This window comes from Podarcis erhardii (genome assembly GCF_964252035.2).
Source record: "Podarcis erhardii genome assembly, chromosome: 1".
NCBI classification, from domain to species: Eukaryota; Metazoa; Chordata; class Lepidosauria; order Squamata; family Lacertidae; genus Podarcis; species Podarcis erhardii.
This window is the reverse complement of record NC_138497.1, coordinates 3,554,538-3,576,486: the sequence shown is the minus strand read 5'-3', so window position 1 is coordinate 3,576,486 and position 21,949 is coordinate 3,554,538. Positions and strand designations below refer to the sequence as shown.

The window sequence follows — 21,949 nt, the reverse complement described above, 5'->3', positions numbered from 1 at the left end:
GTTCAGAATATCTGGCCCTGTTGGCTACCTCAAGCTAAGTATTGATAAAAGTGTTGAAGAGTATAGGCCCAGATGGAGCCTTGTGGCATCTCAAAAAACACTTCAGTTTGATGAGAAGCTATTGGATGTGCACTCTTTGAGGATGGTTTCTGATCTAGCTGTGAATCCTCCTGATAGTGGATCTTCTAGCTCCCATTTTCTAAGAAATGTTTTTATTTCAGTATTGTGATGAGAATGAATAAAGAATACAGAGCAAAATACAATATAGAGCAGTCATACAAGTTCATGACAAGATTAATACACATTTCATTGGTCTAATTATATCACGATCTATATCATAAAATAAATTTAAAGAGAGAGTTGCAGTGGGTGGGATTCCACTAATGAGGCCTGTGAACTGAAACACTGCACAAGGACTTCTGCTTGCACAACAGCGCTTCCTTCCCACCCACACCTGACATTAGCTCTGAACGGATCAGGTGAACCCCTGGAACACTGTGCAGGGGGAAGCGGCAGAAGGATTGTTTCATCTGACAAGCTGAAGTGCTTGCCTTGACAGAATGAGCGCATCAGTGTGACGTTGAATTCCTCCCAAAATACATAGGAATGTATAAAATAGTTTACCCCAGGGTTCCATGTGTTGTGCTGTTGGCTCCATTAAGCAAGTAACCTGACCCAAAAGAGATGGGATTAACCTGGTAGGATTTATTTTTGACAAATTCATGCTTGCTCCTATTGATCACTGCATTTCTATCAAAATGCTTACAAATCAACTCGTTTATAATCTGTTCTCGTATCTTCCCTTGTAATGAAACCAGGCTGACAAGTCTGACATTTTCCTAGTTCTTCCTTCCCCTTTTTGAATATTGGGACAACATTTACCTGTCTCTAGTCCACTCCTCACCTTTTCTCAAAGTTGATAGTAGTTCATCTGGCCCCAAAGGCTTGATTGCACAGTTCTTATCAGTCTTGAGCAGGGATCCCGATCCCTCACCAGTCACACTACATGGGTAAGGTTGAACCCTGTTCCTCTTTTGGAAGAAGGTGGAAGCTACCGTATTTTTCGCCCCATAGGACGCACCGGCCCATAGGACGCACCAAGTTGTTTGGGGGGGAAATAAAGAAAAAAAAAATTATTTCCCCCCCAGGCACTTGTGGGGCCGGCAGCGGGGAGAAGCGCTCTTCTCCCCACCACCTGCCTGCAGACCAGGTCCGGGGACAGCGGTAAGACGCGCTGCGTCTCCCCGCCGTCCCCGGAGCTTGCGGGGCTGCCGGCGGGGATAAGCACGCGTCTCCCCGCCGTCAGCCTCCAAACCACATCAGGAGACAGCGGGATGGCGGCGTTCCGCCTCCCCGCTGTCCCCCGACCTTGTGGGGCTGGCGCTGCGGCTCTCCTGAAGCCTGGAGAGCAAGAGGAGTCGGTGCGCACCGACCCCTCTCGCTCTCCAGGCTTCAGCGAAAGCCTGCATTCGCCCCATAGGACGCACACGCATTTCCCCTTCATTTTTGGAGGGGGAAAAGTGCGTCCTATAGGGCGAAAAATACGGTAAATAAGAGCTGAGCAGTTCTGCTTTCTCTTTGCTTGTTCATATTCTACCATCCTTACTGAGCAGCAGGCCTTCCTTATTCCTTCTTGTTTCAAATACAGTATAGCTGGAAAGTCCCTTTTGTTGCTCTTGGCACCCATTACCAGCCTCAATGCATTCTGAGCTCAAGCTTTCTTGACACGCTCCTTGCAGGCTTTGGTCATTTGTCTCTATTCTTCCTTGGGGATCTGCTCTTCCTTCCATTTATTAGAAGTGCCCTATTGTTTGTATTTTCAGCTCCTCTCTCATTTTTTTAAAAAATGTGCCCCATTTCTCTCATTTTAATTGCTTGTGGCTGTGCTTTTAGTAACTTTCCCTTTGGGAATTTCCACTTAGGGCTCCTTAGCAGATCTAGCCATGGAATCCTTAGGATATCCCTGAGCTTATTCAAATCGGCTTTTCTAAAATCCAAGGTACATATTTAACTACGTTCACATTGATTCTACGTAAGATCAGGCATTCCAGGATTGCGTGGTCACATCCCTACTTCTTTAATGTCATTGGCCAACTCTTCGCCGCTATTGGTTAAGAGCGAGTCAAGGACAGCCAATCCCTTCATTCCTTCCTCTGCCTTTTGAAAGAGGATGCCTGGAATTTGTTCGGAGATTCCATGCTCGATGGAGTTTGTCTCCCAGCATATATCAGGGTACTTGAAGGCCACACGAATACTAATTCTTGCTTCTCTGAAACATCTGTCATTTCTAAAAGGAAGCCACAGCTTCCCCTTGTTTTGGTGCTTTGTAGAAGTCTCCAACCACAATATGTTGTTTTTCTTGGTTAATTTTTACCCAGGTGCCTTCCATGGGACTACCTTGTTTGTTCTCTAGAATGTCTGTGTAGATGAACATATTTTTGACATATAGCACTAGTCCCCCTCCCTTCCTGTTGCATCCATTATTTTTGAACAATTTGTCCTTCCACTGCTACATTCCAATCATAAGAGTCATTCCTCCAAGTCTTAGATATACCTATCCTGTTATATTTACCTTCCTGTCCTGGGAGTCCAAGCTCGTCTTGTTTATTTTTCCATTCTTTGTGCCTTCGTGTAGAGTCAGTAGAAGTCTTGGATAATCCAAGGAGCGATGCTTCATTGTCTCCCCTGTTATTTATAGTGTGGGGTTTGCTAGGCACTCCACCCCAAATCTCCCCCAGCTTCTCCTGTAGTACCCGGATCCCGGTGTTAAGTGCTTCCCTTTTGTACTCACCCGCAAGCTATTATTTCCACTTTCCACAAAATTTAGTTAAAAACCCTCTTGACCAAGTTCCTCATGCTTCTTCCAGGCACATTTCCCCCAGGTCTTGTGTAGTGAAGCCCCATCTCTCTCCAGTAAGTCGTTCATTAAGAAAGTTTTAACTGTTGTCCCACAAACCAGACTTTTCTATAGCCCATTCTCTCTCTGTAGCTGGTCACTCTCCTGAAGCATTCTTCTCTCTGTTTGTGGTCCTCTACCTTTTGCAGATAGAATTGACAAGAAAACCACCTGAGCCCCAAGATCCAGAGCTTTGTAGTCATATGTGATGTGTTCATAGCTATGCCTGGCATTGTCATTCATTCCCATGTGGATGAGGAAGAAGGGATAATGACCGGTGATCTTGATAAGTCTTGGCAAACTTGCCCACCACATCCTGGATCCGGGGAGACGGCCTTCTTCACACCTGGACAGGTTCGGTTGGCACAGTGCCACCTCTGTACCTCTCCGTCCATGGCCATCGCCACCCTTCTCTTTCTGCATGTGTTGGTGGAGTCTTTGAAGGGTTAAGAGCAGGGGTCAGCAAACTCTTTCAGCAGGGGGCCGGTCCACTGTCCCTCAGACCTTGTGGGGGCCAGATTATATTTTTGGGGGGAAAGAATGAATGGATCCGGCCCCCAGGCCTTAGTTTGCCTACCCATGCTTAAGAGTCTTCCATCCCACCTGTTGCAGCTGTCCTCGGTCTGGATAGTCAGAACCACTCTTGTCTGAAAGGTGCTGAAAATGATGCATTAATTTCAGTGGTTCAGAATGCCTTCTGATAGACCACTATGAGATCCTGCCAGCTCTTCTTGTGCTCTCCCATGCAGTGCCCCCTCCGCCCCCGCCCCCACTCTCATCTTCTTTCCTCTGACCTTCCTGCTTCAGTCCTTGTGCTTCTTTGTTTTTACCTTCTGTTCTTCAGAGAAATAAACTTCAATTTGCTGCAGGTGTAGTCCATGTTACTTTCAGGCAAGGAAGAGTATTATTTAATTACTGATTATATTTATATATCACCTTTCTGTCCAAGGAGCTCAGAGGTGGTATACATGATTCCTCTCCTCCCCATTTATACTTCCTGTGAGGTAGGCCAGGCTGAGAGCTGGTGACTGGCCCAAGATCACCCAGTGAGTTTCATGGCTGAGTGAGGAATTTGAACCCTGCTCTCCCAGGTTAGAGTCCAACACTCTAGCCATTACACTGCACATGTTACAAGTCGTTACTGCTGTCCATCTCCTTAGCTCTTGTTGAAGCCCTAAACTCTGCCTCTGACAATGAAGTAGCTCCTTGCTTATTCCTTCCTTTATTTATTGCCTATAGGTTGCCTGTGTGTATTGCTCCCAAACTTTCCCCCTTATGGATCAATTGAAAACTGCTGAGCAGACCACTTAATATTGCCCCCCCCCCGGCCGCCTGTTGTAGCAATTTCAATGTGCTGTCCTAGATGCTGTGTGATTTTTAAAATCGTATTTTTGTTGCTTCTTTTGTTTCTTACATTTTATCGTATTGTATTGCAATTTAAGTCCCACAGAATTCTTCACAGGCATGCCTCAGGCCACCTGAACGATGTTTTTGGATCGCTGGTGGTCTGCAGACCACAGTTTGGGAACTCCTGGTTTAGACGATGAATTTGCCTGCTTCATAGAGATTGCTGGCCAAACCCCATTAAGCTAACAGCAATCCTAGACAGAATCATCATCATTCATTCATTCATTCATTCATACCCCACCCATCTGGCTGGGTTTCCCCAGCCACTCTTCAGCAGAGGCTGCTGGGTGGATTTGCAGAGGAGCTGCTACCTCAACCATTTTCATACTAGTATGAATCTTCATTAAAAATCTATTTCGTAACATCGTTTTTAAAAACAGTAAAAGCAGAGGAGCACAGGAAGCTGCCTTATGCTGAGTCAGACTCTTGATCCATTTAGCTCAGTATCGTCCACAATGAGAGGCAGTTGCTGCCGAGGATTTCAGGCAGGAGTCTTTTAAAGCCCTACTTGGGAGATGCTGGGAGCTGAAACTGAGACCCTCTGCATGCAATGAAGGTTCCCTGCCTCTGAGTTACAGCCTTTCCCCAAGGGTCTCTAAAAGTGTGGTTGGGAATGAGCATTTTCAGCCAGTTTATAAAAATGGGAGCGTGGAAGAGAGAAGAGTACAGGAAGCTGCCAGGATCATAGTCTGAACTAACCCTGTTCTGCAATCTAACTGTCTGCTCTGACTATTGAAAGTTGTTGAGGGTCAAAATGGCGGCATCCATCAGGGGCTGCTCCAATCAAAAATTCTATACAGAATGGGAATGCATAGGGGAAACACATGAAGAAATATTGTGTTAAAGCAGAACTCTTAATAGGCAATTGTTAAGTGTGTAAGGACAAAAGAAGTAATTATAATTTATCAGTTTTCATGTTATTTTATTTTTTTAAAGCAGCTCGCAAAAAATATTATGTTGGGAAGATCTCACACAGGTGAAGGGAAGCAGTGGGGAGGAGGGGAGGGTTAGGTTGAATTTGGGAAATAAAATAATATATGGGACAGCAAAGAATGTAATAGATTCTTATAGAATAGTAATGTATTGTAACCAGAATAGAAGTTCAAAAGGAGAAGTAAATGTAGTATTAGTATTTTCATTGTTGTAATAGCTATTATTATTTCTTATCGGTAGAAGGCAATGTTAACTTAGACTCCTTCATTTTGCTGTTTGTATAATTTTCTTGTCAATTTTTTAAAAAAGTTGTTGAGGGTCTTGGATGGAGATCTTACCTCTCACCTGCTACCTGATGCTGGAATTTGAGCCTGGGGGCTTCTGCGTGCAAATCATAAGCTCTGCCCCTGAGCTGTGCTCTTTCCGCTTCTGACTGGGATAGCTCAGTCAGTAGAGCATGGAGCTCTTATTCTCAGGGCGGTGGGTTTGAGCCCCACAATGGGCAAAAGATTCCTGCATTGCAGGGGGCTAGGCTAGATGACCCTCAGGGTCCCTTCCAACTCCATGATTCTAGGATTCCCTTAAAGAAGATTAGATGCACGTTGTGTTCTGATCTTTCGAAAACCCTCCTGGATTGCTGTGCCCCACCATACCAAATCCATCAAGGTTAGAATCATAGAATTATAGAGTTGGAAGACACCCAGGGGTCATCTAGTCCAACCCCCTGCCATGCCGGAATCTCAGCTAAAGCATCTGTTTAAAAACCTCCAAGGAAGGAGAATTCAAAACCTCCCAAGGGAGTCCATTAAACTGTTTCCTCCTGTCTTTTGCTTGACAAACCACTTAAATATGGCTTGCTTTTTATTCTTCAGTCAATCGCTGATGGCTTTAAAGAAGCAGTACAGTATGTCCTTCCTCGGCTCATGTTGGTTCCTGTTTATCACTGTTTGCACTACTTTGAACTGTTACAGGTAAGCACATGCTCTTAGAAGGAAAGCAGAAGTTGGGACTTATTTGTGTCTATCGAGGCCAGATCTGTTGGTGAAGTATAGAGCGTTCTTGGCACTGCTTCTGTTCTTAGGCAAAGAATGCTGGACTAGGAGGACCTCGATCTGATCCAGCAACAGACTTCCAGTGTTAGGCAAGAGTACATGTTCAAGGGTAAACTTAAAGTAGGTTAGTTATGCCAGCTGCTCAGAAATCTTTATCATATACAGTGGTACCTCGGGTTAAGTACTTAATTCGTTCCGGAGGTCCGTACTTAACCTGAAACTGTTCTTAACCTGAAGCATCACTTTAGCTAATGGGGCCTCCCATTGCTGCTACGCCGCAGGAGCACGATTTCTGTTCTCATCCTGAAGCAAGGTTCTTAACCTGAAGCACTATTTCTAGGTTAGTGGAGTCTGTAACCTGAAGTGTATGTAACCTGAAGCATATGTAACCCGAGGTACTACTGTATAAGAAGCGCCTGCTGTATCAGGCAAAAGGTCCACATAGTCCAGCATTCTTTTCTCGCTGTGACTGACCAAATGCCCCAAAACAAAGACCCAAGTGCAACAGCGCTATCCCGACGTGATTCCCAGCACCTCCTGGCCTGTGTTTCATTTTAAAACACATCGGTGGGCCACAAGGTTTTAGCTAAATGCATTTTGGAAGACCAGTTGCCGTTCCAGTCATCCCAACCCTGGACTAGACTGTTGTGTACTTCACAATTGCTGGGATAGTTCACCTGGTAGAGTCTGAGGCTCTTAATCTTAGGGTCATGGGTTCAAGTCGTATGTTGGGCAAAATATTCCTGCATTGCAGAGGGTCTTGATCCCTTCCAACTCTACAATTCTGTAGTTATGTTGGCTTCTGATTTTGAAGAAAGTAGGGCTAGAGGCAGAAGAAAGCCCCTTTCAAAGCCCAAATGTCAGTGTTATGCCCTACAGGAGTATAAAGTAAGGATTGCCGTCAGTCAGGTATCAAAGAACGAATAGCTCCTAGGCACCGTCTTTGTAATTAAAAGTCCTGAGCCCACTGTTCCTCAAAAGCTTTCATTTTCACCGGTGAGGCAAGCTTCCTAGAGATAATTTCAATGAATAGTTTTGCAGTGTCTGCAGGAGGAAGTGAATAATTGAAAGGAATGCTCCACTTTCGGTGACTTGACTTGAAGGAATGTTCCGTATCATGACTGCTTGGAATTTTGTCATAGAATTTGGAGCAGCCCACTGCCAGAAAACGTACCTGTATGACGGTCACACAGATGTTTTAGACATGCTGCTTGATCCTATGCACATTTGCTCACAGGAAAGCCCTGAGGAAGCTAATGGAATCTACTTCCCTGCTACACAAATCCTTTTTTCCTGCCCTCAGCAATTGCTCAGGTCTGATGGAAATAAATGTCTTTCTTTTCAGCAATTGCAATACTGTAGTAAAGATGTAGAAGACTGCGAATGCTTGAAACAAGCCATCACAGCTCTCCTGAATCTCCAATGTAGCATGGAACGCATCTATAACAAGCACTCACCTAGACGCCGGCCTGGGTAAGGAAGTAGCCTAACGGTGGACTTGGCCATAGCCCGAGACCTTTGGGAACAGCAGTTCGTAGGCTGAAGTTTGGAGGGGGGTTGCACTGCAGGAGTTGGGGCTGTGGGTGAGGCATCCTAATAGTTTCTCTTCTTTTAGGACCTTCCTAATACAGTGGTGCCCCGCAAGACGAATGCCTCGCAAGACGAAAAACTCGCTAGACGAAAGAGTTTTCAGTCTTTTGAGGCGCTTCGCAAGACGAATTTCCCTATGGGCTTGCTTCGCAAGACGAAAACGTCTTGCGAGTCTTGCGAGTTTTTTCCTTTCCCTCCCCCTTTTTCTAAGCCGCTAAAAGCCGCTAAGCCACTAATAGGGGTGCTTCGCAAGACGAAAAAACCACAAGACGAAGAGACTCGCGGAATGAATTAATTTCGTCTTGCGAGGCACCACTGTAGTTTCTCTTCTTTTAGGACCTGTTCACGAGATGGGAGCCATCCACCTGCCCAAGTTCACAGTGGGTTTCAACTTGCATGGCAGGTCTTCCCTTTTCTCTCCTCCTCTCTTCAAAATTGGGGGGTGGGCATGTACAGGAGAGGAAGGTGAAGCCCCCCCCCCGTGCAAGCAGAAATCTGTTTGGCACTAGATGTCACCTTTTGTGCTTAAAAAGCAAGCATGTTTTCTAAACACCTACATTCATCGTGCATACACAAATTGGAACCTGGGCTGTCTGTGGTTCCCATTCAGTCGTGAATTCAGTAGCAGGCAAGGATATACAGCTAATGTGTGTGATCCCCATGCTAGTTTGGGGTGTGTGTGGTGCTTTGGCTTAACTTGCATGTGTTTTTAAAGCTCATTTTTGTGGTGGTGAATGTGGCCAGAGGAGTATTTAAATGAAATCAAGCAGCTTAACCTGCTCCTTGATAATGTTTTTCCTCCTAGCTAACAACTGTCGATATTGGGGAAAACTCTTAAACTCATATATTGTGTTGAAATAAATTAAAAAATTAAAAAATTGTCCAGTAGCACCTTAGAAAGTTTATACCCAGAACAAACTTAGTTGGTCTCTAAGGTGCTACTGGACAATTTTTAATTTTTTCTTTATTTATTTCGACTGTGTCAGACCAACACGGCTGCCTACCTGAATCATATATTCTGTGTTTTAGGGAGCCAGTGTTTTGGTTCTATAATCGCCAAGTAAGAAGCAAGCACCTTGCCATTAAAAAAATGAATGAGATCCAGAAGAACATCGATGGCTGGGAAGGCAAAGATATCGGCCAGTGCTGTAATGAATTCATAATGGAAGGGACGTTGGCAAGAGTTGGAGCCAAACACGAGCGACACGTCTTTCTTTTCGATGGCTTGATGATCAGCTGCAAAGCCAATCATGGTCAGTCGCGGCTCCCGGGCTACAGCAACGCAGAGTACCGACTGAAGGAAAAGATTGTCATGAGGAAAGTCCACATAGTTGATAAGGATGACACCTGTGAATACAAGAACGCCTTTGAACTGGTCCCTAAAGATGAGAACAGCTTCATGTTTGCGGCCAAGTCTAGTGAGGAGAAGAACAATTGGATGGCTGCATTGATCTCCCTGCAATACCGCAGCACCCTCGACCGAATGTTGGATGCGGTGCTGTTGAAAGAAGAGAATGAACAGCCCCTGCGGCTCCCCAGTCCGAATGTCTACCGCTTTGCAGTGGAGGACTCCGAGGAGAATATCGTTTTTGAAGACAACCTTCAGAGCCGCAACGGAATTCCCATTATCAAAGGTGGAACTGTAGTGAAGCTCATTGAAAGACTGACCTATCACATGTATGCAGGTATCTGGCTTTGCTACCTGGAGGGTTGATATCGCTCTTCATTCCATATTGTCACAGGGGAAAGGAGCAATTGTTAACTGAAACCAGGTCAGAGATCTTTCATGTGATAATTGTATTTAAACTTATTCCTGTTTGTTTTTCTAGATCCTAATTTTGTGCGTACTTTTCTTACCACGTACCGCTCATTTTGTAAGCCCCAAGAACTCCTAGCTTTGTTGACAGAACGGTAAGTTAAAAAAACCTCAGTCACTTGGCAATTGATTTAGCTGTTACATTTGCAATAAGAAGTGTAAGCGGATTTCTTGTGTTGGCACAATCATCTTGGAGCTGCTGTCTATTCTAAGGGCTTTTCCTAACTCTCTTCTGTTCTCCAGAGTCCATTAAGTGTTTAATTAAATAATGCTTTTAGGCTTGTGTGGTCTCTGGCAATCTGAAGCTGAAACAGTCTGGCCTAAACTGAAAGCAGAATGTGTACTGAAAAAATAATGTTGCTGAAGTTTGATTTTCTGTGCAAAAGATATTCCTAATAAATCTAAAGTGAAGAGAGGGAAAGAAGGGTGGTGTCAAATTTGGCCTATTAACAACACAGTTCTGGATCTTAGCTTCTCAGTTGGCTTTATAAACCTCCCAGCTGGGAAGAAAGGCTTGAAAACAAAAGAGAGAGATTGCAGGAATCTGATCAAGTCATTTTTAAAATGTTTTATGAATGTATGATTTTTGTGAGAGGCCTGTTAAGAAGCATTGCATTGTCAGCACTAAGGCTCGTCCCAACTGTTCAGAGAATGTGAGGTCAGATAGCAGTCTGAGAAGAAAATGCAGTAGGACTTGGAGAGAGAGACTCTCTTCCTACAGTGGATCAGCAATTTTAGTTTTTAGTTACTGTAGAAATTATCCCTGAAAGTACACTATTGTGTACTAGTTTTTAAGAAATTATTTCTTGGTAACCGTTTAAAAAATGGTCATTCTGCAAATTTTCTATAACATTGGAAACTGCACTTCATTTGTGCAACTTCGATGGGTCTGTTAAGACATGCTAATCATGTCCAGAATGACTCTGGGAGATAAATATTATTCCCATTACTGGAATTTAAAGTAGTAGCCAGGAAAGGTAATTGTTGAGATATCAAGGGAGCAGAACTTCATTTTGCAAAAGCATCAAAAGATATAGAAACATATTCTTGACCTTTTGCTATAAAAAAAAGTCTTTGGGGGATGCAAAAATTGGAATATCAGAATTAAGATAGATCTAATAAATAACAGGCTATTTGCAGGTTAGGGAATTCAGTGCCCTAGAATCAACAGCTTTAATATGTCTCAATGTTAGCACTTTAGCCCCCCCCCCACCCTGTTATGGATCAGAATGTATTCTAAAGTAGTCCTCCTTTCTTTGTATTCTGGATGTCATGCAACTCACCTTTCAACTCCTGTTTATTACTAGATTTGAAATCCCAGAGCCTGAGCCAACAGAAGCCGATAGGCTGGCAATAGAGAAAGGAGAACAGCCAATCAGTGCAGACCTTAAAAGATTTCGCAAAGAATACGTCCAGCCAGTGCAACTCAGGTTTGAGCTTTCATCTCTTTCTTAGAAACTGACTTAAACCATCAGGGGAGAGAATGCGGGGATTACCTCATTTCATGTGAGAGTGCACAATGCTCATGTTGCTTGGGAGTGGACCTGGTTGATGTGGGTAGGCCAGACAGTGCAATACTATACAAAGTCAGACCCCTTGAGTTCAGTGGGACTTCCTCTTGCGTAAGGACGTGGTAGAACTGCAGCCTGGGAGCTTACCCTGGAAATCAGTAGACAAGGCACCAAGAGAGAAGGTGCAGCATAGCAGCTGAAAATGTGATCTGGTAAACTCAGAACTCTCACTGGGTGTCCTTAGGGGGGAAAATCTTTTCTCGCAGGATGCCCTGTCTGCAAAATGGGGGTAATAAATTGGCTCACCTTACAAATTATATTGTAAGAATTACAGTGATTAAATGTGTAAAGCACTTAAAGAGCTAGGTATGATTACAGGGTTCCCCACGCAAAGCAATATAAATTACATTACCAGGCTTGTAGTAAAAATTATTATTATTATTAATTTGATTTCTTACCTGCTCTTCACTCTAAGGTCCCAGGGTGGGTTATAGCAATTTAGCAATACAAACTTAATGCAAACAGTATAAAGGTCTGTGTCAATGTTAAGTAGTAGTGAGAAAGATAATAGTGAAAGTATCTAATTCATAAGTCACAGATAGGCCAGGGCAAATGGTGGACTCTAGATTGTTGTTTGACCAGAGGCCCACGTAATATTGGAGGTGTTACTGTGGCACTACAGGGGGGAAGGGGGAATTTTCACTAATATTGTTGGAAGATGTTTCTGCTTCCCTTATGAAAAACATGAGCATGATCTTGGGAATTAACCTGTGCCTAAATGTGTCTGAAATAATACATGGACTGGGGAGATTCCAAATTGCATACCTCTAAGGCAGATTATGGGTTGTAGCCAGCTAAGTTTTACCCATTGAAATGGATGAACCTAATTTAGCAATAGGGACGCGGGTGGCGCTGTGGGTTAAGCCACAGAGCCTAGGACTTGCCGATCAGAAGGTCGGCAGTTTGAATCCCCGCAACGGGGTGATCTCCTGTTGCTTGGTCCCTGCTTCTGCCAACCTAGCAGTTCGAAAGCATGTCAAAGTGCAAGTAGATAAATAGGTACAGCTCCGGCGGGAAGGTAAACGGTGTTTCCGTGCGCTGCTTTGGTTCACCAGAAGCGGTTTAGTCATGCTGACCACATGACCCGGAAGCTGTACGCCGGCTCCCTCGGCCAATAATGCAAGATGAGTGCCGCAACCCCAGAGTCGGTCACGACTGGACCTAATGGTCAGGGGTCCCTTTACCTTTACCTTTAATTTAGCAATGTCCATTAATTTCAGTGGTTCTACTCTGAGTTTGTCTAGCATTGATGCAACTCAACGTTTTGGATTAACTGTTAGGAAGTCGTTTTGTGGGTCTTCATATGTGTGTCTGATATCTAGGCCTTTATTTACAACTTTCCACTTGAAGCCTTGCCTACAAGGCTTCAATAATGTAACAATAATGAGAGTTACACAGTTCAAGCCATTTTGGGAGAAGATGTGTGCTCCTAGTCCCTGTGTCTGTGTGGAGACATTTGCAGTTTGTTAGACACAGGGGACTTTAATCCTCTAATCAGAAAATAACTTGGTGGCTCACAAAATAATCCACATTTTTTTAAAAAAATTAGAAAATGCCATCCATCTCCAGCCTTGATTTCTCCTTGGTTGAACGTGTCTGCCTCAGTCTGGCTTTATGAAAACTAAACTGGTGGCATTTTTTTCTTCACCTCCCACTTCTTTTCACCCCAGGATATTAAATGTGTTTCGGCACTGGGTGGAACACCATTATTATGACTTTGAGAGAGATCAGGAGCTACTTGATAAATTGGAAACATTTATTTCCACTGTAAGAGGTATGTGTCTTGAGTTAACTTTTGTTTAAATTGCTCTATCTCATCTGCTGTGTGGATTTAGCATCTTAAGAAATTCTGAAAATTCTGCTTGGCTGTGCTTACTCAGAAGACAATGGTATTTACAAGCACTGCAAGCCAGCGACATGCTGTCAGTTTCCTTTCCATTTAACTTTGTTTTGCAACAGGAAAAGCATCTCAATTTCATAACTTCAATCAGAAGCTCTTTGAATTTGTGTCTTGCTTCTTCCAGGAAAAGTTCACATATAAAGTAGTGCTGTAAATGATTTAAGAGCAACTTCACCCGTGCTTTTTGTCGAAAGCTATGTGTGCAACAACGGGAGGAGCAAAGTGGCTTCAGTCGGCTCTCCGGGAGCCTGCATGTTTGCTCGTTCAAGCTAAGCCATGGTTTCTCTTAGCATTATGTGCAAACTGGGCCACTGTGTACATAAAGGTGTAGCCCTTTGGAAGATCTTGATAGCACTGATATATTTAAACTGCTTTCCCCAGCCTATTCTATAACTCATCCAATGAAGCTGATAGTTGGCAGATTCAGACCAGACAAGTACCACATTTTTCCGTGTATAAGATGCCCCCATGTATGATGCCCCCTAGTTTTTTAACCCAAAATTAAGAAAATGCACTATGCACTATTCGTGTATAAGACAATCCCTTACTTTAAACTTCAAAAATTTAGGGGAAAATGTAGTCTTATACACGGAAAAATACAGTACTTCTTCACATAGCACATAATCAGACTATGGCGTTCACTCCCACAAGATGCTGCAATGGCCAGCCAACTTGGATAGCTTTGAAAGAGGATCGGATGAAATCGTGGAGATTATGATTGTCAGTTGCTATTATCCATGAAGGCCGTGTTCTGACTCCACTGTCAAAGGCAGTGTGCATTTGAATACCAGCTGATGGGACTCACAGGTGGAGAGTGCGCTCTTGTGCTCAGGTTGTGCTCCTGGGCTTCCCATCGGCATCTAGTTAGCCGCTGTGAAGTCAGGATGCTGGTTTAAACAAGCCTTTAGCCTGTTCCAACAGGGCTCTTTTTATCTTCTTACGTGGCATACAGAGCTTGCAAAAAGGCAGGGCTGATGAAGAATACTAGATGTGTACATAAGGTGTTAGAGGGGATTGTTGAACAAGATTTCCAGAGATGGGGGGCAGTGGATTAATTGCTCTGTGCCGTGGTACAGCGCATACTTCTGCATGCAGAAGGTGGCCGTTTCATTTCCTGCAGAGTTGGCCATAAATTCAGCCACTGTAAAATCCCAAACCAGTGAATATGAAACTGAGCAACCCTGCCACAAAATAATTAAAGCATCTGTATGATCTTCCCGCCGTATCCAATATGTCTTTCAGGCAAATCCATGAAGAAGTGGGTGGAATCCATTGTTAAGATCATCCGGAGGAAGAAGCAAGCTCATGCAAACGGCATTAGCCACAACATAACTTTTGAGAGCCCTCCACCCCCAATTGAGTGGCACATCAGTCGCCAGTTTGAGACGTTTGACCTCATGACGCTGCACCCCATAGAGATTGCTCGGCAGCTGACTCTCCTGGAATCTGATCTCTACAGGTAGAGTGTGTTCTGTTGGACCTCCATCACCTGACGAACCGCAGAGTGCTCCTCTCCTATCAGGTTCATTGGTACAGATTCAGTCTGAATGGTATAGGTAGCAGTATGAGGACTGTACATGCTCACATACCAGTATATGCCAAGTGGGCACCGTCAGTCTGTGGTATTTGTGTCATGCACCAATCAGGTGCAACATATCAAAGTAGCTGAGCAGTCAAGGGAGGAGCCATAGGGATGCACATTGTCCCAAGGTTAGTCCCTGATGTTGTTGTTTAGTCGTTTAGTCGTGTCCGACTCTTCGTGACCCCCTGGACCAGAGCACGCCAGGCACTCCTGTCTTCCACTGCCTCCCGCAATTTGGTCAAACTCATGCTGGTAGCTTCGAGAACACTGTCCCACCATCTCGTCCTCTGTCGTCCCCTTCTCCTTGTGTCCTCCATCTTTCCCAACATCAGGGTCTTTTCCAAGGAGTCTTCTCTTCTCATGAGGTGGTCAAAGTATTGGAGCCTCAGCTTCAGGATCTGGCCTCCCAGTGAGCACTCAGGGCTGATTTCCTTCAGAATGGATATGTTTGATCTTCTTGCAGTCCACGGGACTCTCAAGAGTCTCCTCCAGCACCATAATTCAAAAGCATTAGTCCCTGATAGCTCCAATTAAAAGGTAGGAAGATGGGGGAAAGACTTGAAGGGACAGTCCAGGACTAAATGGACCAATAGTACATTTCAAGGTAGCTTCATGCACACAGATGAACCAGGGAGTCTCTGATTATAATTTCTCTTACCTTTAAAGAGTGCTTGGATAATAAATGTAAAGTGGTTTTTTTATTCTCCATTAGGTATTTGGGAGGCATCCAACCTCGTCCAGTTACCCAGAAAAAGGGAGGGTGCTTGGATTATTCTAAAGTGGGTGCTCTGATCTTTCCAAAGTACAGTGTAAATCATAAAGATTTATACAGCAAAGCCATAATTGGGGGTTTCTGAAAGGAGAGGATTAGTAGAAATGTTGTTTTTTTTAATCTTGCACTTATTTAGTTAGCGCATCTAATACTTAGTTTCTTGTACACATGATCTGATACTTAATAGGGAGGGTGAATTATAGAATTATAGAAAAATAGAATCTTAGAATTGGAAGGGGTCCTAAGGGTCATCTAGTCCAACCTACTGCAATGGTAAAGGTAAAGGACCCCGGGATGGTTAAGTCAAAGGTGACTGTGGGGTTGTGGCGCTCATCTCGCTTTCAGGCCGAGGGAGCCAGCGTTTCTCCACAGACCAGCATGACTAAACCGCTTCTGGCACAATGGAACACTGTGACGGAAACCAGAGCGCACGGAAACACTGTTTATCTTCCTGCCACAGTGGTACCTATTTATCTCCTTGCACTGGTGTGCTTTCGAACTGCTAGGTTGGCAGGAGCTGGGAGAGAGCAACAGGAGCTCACCCAGTCGTGGGGATTCGAACCGCTAACCTCCTGATCAGCAAGCCCAAGAGGCTCAGTGGTTTAGACCACAGCACAACCCGCGTCCCCCACTGCAATGAAGGAATCTCAGCTAAAGCATACATGAAAAGATGACCGTGTCATTTGAAAAACAAAACAAGCCTAAAATGATGGAATTGTCAGACCTCAGATTTAGAAGACTTGGGCCACTGATTAATTAGCTGAAATTGATGTCCTCATGTAACCTTTGATTCCCCTTTCTGGAAAATTGCTGAGCAACATAAAAGGCAGCAGCAGCCCACAGTAGCAGACATGTGACCACCATATCACATCTCTTGATATTCGGTATCATCCCTCCAGTAGCATTAATGCCTGGACTCTTCCTCAGCTTTCCGTATCTCATATTCATGGGCCTGTCTGTTTCTGTTTCAGGGCTGTCCAGCCATCTGAACTTGTTGGGAGTGTATGGACAAAAGAAGATAAAGAAATTAATTCTCCAAATCTGCTGAAAATGATTAGGCATACCACAAATCTTACGCTTTGGTTTGAAAAGTAAGTAGTGAATCAAGTAGAGGAATCACTTTGGTCACTGCCCTAGGAGGCTCTTGTCATAGAAGGCTATGAGAACACACATTTTTCGTCAGGGAGCCGGACAATAACTTTTTTGTCTTTCAGACCAGAGCAGAATAGGAGCAGGAAACTCCATATACAGCCAAGTCCAGTACCACCTAGTGACTAAACTGTATAATAACACCATTCACACAACCCCTTACTTTTGCATTATAAAACGTTTACTGAACATTTACAGTTTCATTACAGTCACACCTTGGAAGTCAAACAGCTTGGTTCCCGAACGACTTGGCTCCCAAACGTCTCAAACACGGAAGTGACTGTTCCGGTTTGCGAACTGTCTTTGGAAGCCAAAAATCTGACGGGACTTCCACAGCTTCCGATTGGCTGCAGGAGCTTCCTGCAGCCAATCAGAAGCTACGCTTTGGTTTTCAAACATTTTGGAAGTCGAACAGATTTCCGGAACAGATTCCGTTCGACTTCCAAGGTTCGACTGTATTTGTTACGTTCTGTTAGTAAGGCCTGGGCCCCTTAAAAAAAAAAAAAGCATTGCAGGTAACTTTGCCTTTTTCAGATTAATCTGATTATAGTCATCCCATACCTTTCTTCTTGTTACTTATTGCCTGAAATATTTTCTATAAAATATTTGAAAGTAGAAGGATACCTGATGAAATAAACTAGAATAATAAGCCATGATCAACAGGGCCATTCATTCATGTTCTACCTAATTTTTCGGTGACATTTGCGGAAATGACCAGCAGAATCCGAGACCAGGGAGAAGAGTTGGTGGAAGAAGATTGGAAAAAAATTAAAGACTATTTAAAGAAATACTGTAAAATTAATGAATATTCGGCTTTAGCAGAAATGTTATAAGGAATTAGGTACAGATAGATTGTTAATGTATTAAAGGGGAAAAAAGGGGAAAAGGTTAGAATATGTTAAGAATGACAGGACAGAAAACAGAGGAAGATGGAAAGGATTTCCTGAAACTGTTAAATTGAAGTGGAATACAAAAAGGGAGGTGTGAGGAAGTCGATGAAACAAGCGAATGAAAGATAAGATACTGGATGTGGTTTTAATTGTTTTTGTTTTGATTTGTTAATTCAATGTTTTATGTAGTGTTTTTGTATTGTATTGTATTGTATTGTATTGTATTGTATTGTATTGTATTGTATTGTTTAATTCTTTTTCTTTCTTTTTGTAATTTTTAAACAGCTAATAAATATTATTATTTTTTAAAAAAACAAAACAAAAAAATCCCGCCTGATCATCGTGGTACAGAATGGCTTTGAGGGGCAGGTGGGAGCCACCTGCAATGTCCCCACTGCAGGTGACAGTCACAGCGTATTGCCCTCTTCCGCTTCCTGAGATAGCCTGTGTACACATATTTCCAAATTAGATTTTAAACTTTGAGGAACTGAAGAGATAATTTTGTGGGAACAGCTAATGATAAAAAGGAAGAAGCACTTTTTATTTAATTTTAATGTATGCAACTGGCAGCTGCATCCTTCTGGAAAACAGACGTGGTCTTCATCGTGTTCTAGCTTTGATATTTGTGTGGTATAATAAACAGAACATTTGGGTAGGATCAGAGACACGTGGGTTTGAAGCGCTGCCCAGCCATGAAGGTTACTGAGTGGCCTTAGGCAAGTCATTCCCTCAATGGACTCAGCAGAATGACCCTCCTGAACAGATGGCGGGAGGCTCTCAGTTGCAGAGTGCAGCCATTGATTTGGTATATAAGGGGTGAGATTATTTTTTCAGATATCCTGATTCTAAGCTTTATACACCAAAACCAGCAACTTGAACTTAGCATGGTAGCTAAAAATGTATGGAATTTCTCTCCCTTTTTCTCCTAAATTAGGTGCATTGTGGAAACAGAGAACTTTGAAGAGCGAGTGGCCATTTTGGGCAGGATTATAGAAATCTTGCAGGTTTTCCAAGACTTGAATAATTTTAATGGTGTGCTGGAGATTGTAAGTGCAATGAATTCTGTCTCCGTGTACAGATTGGATCACACATTTGAGGTAAGCTTTGGTGTCTGTAGCAGTGTTGGAAGTGTAGCCAGCTTTTTAAAAACTAAAATTAATCCACATTTAAAGGCTAATGAAGTGCAATACAAATCGGCATGGTTTTGCTCTGGGAAAATATATGTGGTTGTACATGGGGAGCTGGGATGGAAAGGGTAGAGTTGCTTTTCCAAAAGCAAGCCTGTGTATCTCAGAGCTCACAGAGATCCTATGTTCCCATTTTGCTTTCTGCTCTGCCAAAATTCAGCCTGGTGGATAGTAGTGTTTTTTGGCAGTTACTGTATTATGAACATCTTTATTGTTTTTTATATGCAATACATTTTGCAATTTGCTGGGTATTCCTAGTGTCTGTCTTCAGACACTTTTGGTTGGAGGGCAACCAAAATGGTCAAAGGCCTGGAAACGATGCCTTAGGAGGAACGGCTAAGGGAGCTGGGCATGTTTAGCTTGGAGAAGAGGAGGTTAAGGGGTGACATGATAGCCATGTTCAAATATATAAAAGGATGTCACATAGAGGAGGGAGAAAGGTTGTTTTCTGCTGCTCCAGAGAAGCGGACACGGAGCAATGGATCCAAACTACAAGAAAGAAGATTCCACCTAAACATTAGGAAGAACTTCCTGACAGTAAGAGCTGTTCGACAGTGGAATTTGCTGCCAAGGAGTGTGATGGAGTCTCTTTCTTTGGAGGTCTTTAAGCAGAGGCTTGACAACCATATGTCAGGAGTGCTCTGGTGGTGTTTCCTGCTTGGCAGGGGGTTGGACTTGATGGCCCTTGTGGTCTCTTCCAACTCTATGATTCTAGGATTCATATACTGGGTAAAATAGCTTTGGCAGACCCTAAAGCGGACTTTGTAACTTGATTGGCTGAATAATTAAAAAATGAAGATATTAAATGAAATAATGTATAGTACGATCACAGATTTCTGGCTAGTGTTAAATATACTGTAGTATTAAATATAGCAATGTCTGGCTCTCTTTCTCTCCTTGTTAAATTAGGCACTGCAGGAGAGAAAAAAGAAAATTTTGGATGAAGCAGTAGAATTAAGTCAAGATCACTTTAAAAAATACCTTGCTAAACTCAAGTCAATCAACCCACCCTGTGTGCCTTTCTTTGGTAAGTTACAGCACAGAAGCGGAATTAAGGGGCAGTTTGCCGCATCTCTGTGTAGAAAGGGGTGATAAAACCATGGCACTGTTTTTTTGTTTTTTAAAGAAGCTTTCTACATTATTAAACAAGCAAAAGTTTTTATGTTACTTCTTCTTTCATTCTGTCTCTCTGTACATTTTAACAGAAAAGTAATGAGTAGCTGTAGTAGCTACTCTCAGACTACATATGTCTGGATCAAGGGGTAAAGGGGTAAAGTTTCTAGATACCCTAAATGATTTTGCCCTAGAACAGTATGTATATTATTTATATTTATATTATTTATATTCCACCCATCCAACTGGGTTGCCACAGTCAGTCTTGGCGGTTCCCAACAAAATATTTAAAACACAATACAACAAAAGACCTAGTGCAAGATGTAAGTGTTGCCAAGCCATTTGGCAACAGTGACTACAGTATAGTGCTGGCAAATTACAACGAACATGGCCAATTCCCAAGAAAATCCAACATGGTCACAATAGACTTCAAGGGAGGAAACGTTCCCAAAAAGCAGAGATTGGTACAAACGAAGTTGAAATGCAAAGTCAAGAGGGTCAAATCAGTCCAAAATGCTTGAGAGTTGTTTAAAAACAATATCAGAAACTCAGCTGACATGTATACTACAGATAGGCACCACCAAGGCCAAAAGGCATAGATAGCGAGAAGAGTCAGGGAAGCTATTAGAATGAGCTTTCCTTCCTTTCCTTACAGTCTTAGGTAAAGGTAAAGGGACCCCTGACCATTAGGTCCAGTCGTTACCGACTCTGGGGTTGCAGCGCTCATCTCGCTTTATTGGCCGAGGGAGCCGGCGTACAGCTTCCAGGTCATGTGGCCAGCATGACTAAGCCGCTTCTGGCAAACCAGAGCAGTGCATGGAAACGCCGTTTACCTTCCCACTGGAGCGGTACCTATTTATCTACTTGCCCTTTGACGTGCTTTCGAACTGCTAGGTTGGCAGGAGCAGGGACCGAGCAACAGGAGCTCACCCCGTAATTGCGGGGATTTGAACCGCCGACCTTCTGATCAGCAAGTCCTAGGCTCTGTGGTTTAACCCACAGTGCCACCCATGTCCCTACTTAGTCATGGGCAAACAAGATGGCATGAAGGTGGAAAACTTAAAATCTTTTCCTGTTCCCCAATTAGGAATATACTTAACAAATATTCTGAAGACTGAGGAAGGGAATCCCGACTTCCTTAAAAGACAAGGGAAAGGATTAATCAACTTCAGCAAGAGGAGGAAAGTGGCTGAAATCACAGGAGAAATCCAGCAGTATCAAAACCAGCCATATTGCTTACGGGTCGAACCAGACATACGGGTAATTGGAGAGCATGGGTGGTCTTGGCTGTGTGCATGTGAAGGTGAAAGAAATTCTTTGGTGTTCTGCTGAGGCTATGGCAGCAGCTGCAAATGTGAAGTTGAGGCTCACATTTAGCTGTGCATATCTCAGAGCATTTTTAAAAAGCAGAGACATCACCTTGGCAACAAAGGTCTGTATAGTTAAAGCTATGGTTTTGCCAGTAGTGATGTATGGAAGTGAGAGCTGCACCATAAAGAAGGCTGGTCGCCGAAGAATTGATTCTTTTGAATTATGGTGCTGGAGGAGACTCTTGAGAGTCCCATGGACTGCAAGAAGATCAAACGCATCCATTCTGAAGGAAATCAGCCCTGAGTGCTCACTGGAAGGACAGATTCTGAAGCTGAAGCTGAAGCTCCAAGACATTGGCCACCTCATGAGAAGAGAAGACTCCCTGGAAAAGACCCTGATGTTGGGAAAGATGGAGGGCACAAGGAGAAGGGGATGATGGAGGACGAGATGGTTGGACAGTGTTCTTGAAGCTACGAACATGAGTCTGCCCAAACTGCGGGAGGCAGTGGAAGACAGGAGGGCCTGGCGCGCTCTGGTCCAGGGGGTCACGAAGAGTTGGACACAACTAAACAACAACAGCAACAGCAGTCTCAGAGCATCCATTTTCCAAGCTGTATTTGCTAAATGTGTCAGTTAAATGAGCCTAGTTCAGAATTGGGCACTTCTCCACTCTGGGCACCCTTTGCTAATCTGAAGTGAGCATCATGACCTGAAAATGATGTATGTTGCTCAAGACGGGAAAACATCTAGGCTAGGTGTTCTCCGACTTCCTTCTCATGG

The 21,949-nt window shown here is 43.5% G+C and overlaps 1 protein-coding gene across 1 annotated transcript in view; it reads left to right on the top strand.

Annotated features, from left to right (window-relative positions):
* The window catches only part of SOS2 (SOS Ras/Rho guanine nucleotide exchange factor 2), a 41,620-nt gene that overhangs the window by 14,350 nt on the left and 5,321 nt on the right, over nucleotides 1–21,949 (top strand). The window contains exons 8-18 of the mRNA XM_081875783.1: nucleotides 6,109–6,207; nucleotides 7,634–7,761; nucleotides 8,908–9,563; nucleotides 9,708–9,789; nucleotides 11,002–11,124; nucleotides 12,936–13,039; nucleotides 14,408–14,624; nucleotides 16,491–16,610; nucleotides 18,493–18,655; nucleotides 19,655–19,772; nucleotides 20,946–21,118. Of these exons, the coding sequence (XP_081731909.1) occupies nucleotides 6,109–6,207; nucleotides 7,634–7,761; nucleotides 8,908–9,563; nucleotides 9,708–9,789; nucleotides 11,002–11,124; nucleotides 12,936–13,039; nucleotides 14,408–14,624; nucleotides 16,491–16,610; nucleotides 18,493–18,655; nucleotides 19,655–19,772; nucleotides 20,946–21,118 (1,983 nt within the window). The remainder of the gene's footprint in view (nucleotides 1–6,108; nucleotides 6,208–7,633; nucleotides 7,762–8,907; nucleotides 9,564–9,707; nucleotides 9,790–11,001; nucleotides 11,125–12,935; nucleotides 13,040–14,407; nucleotides 14,625–16,490; nucleotides 16,611–18,492; nucleotides 18,656–19,654; nucleotides 19,773–20,945; nucleotides 21,119–21,949) is intronic.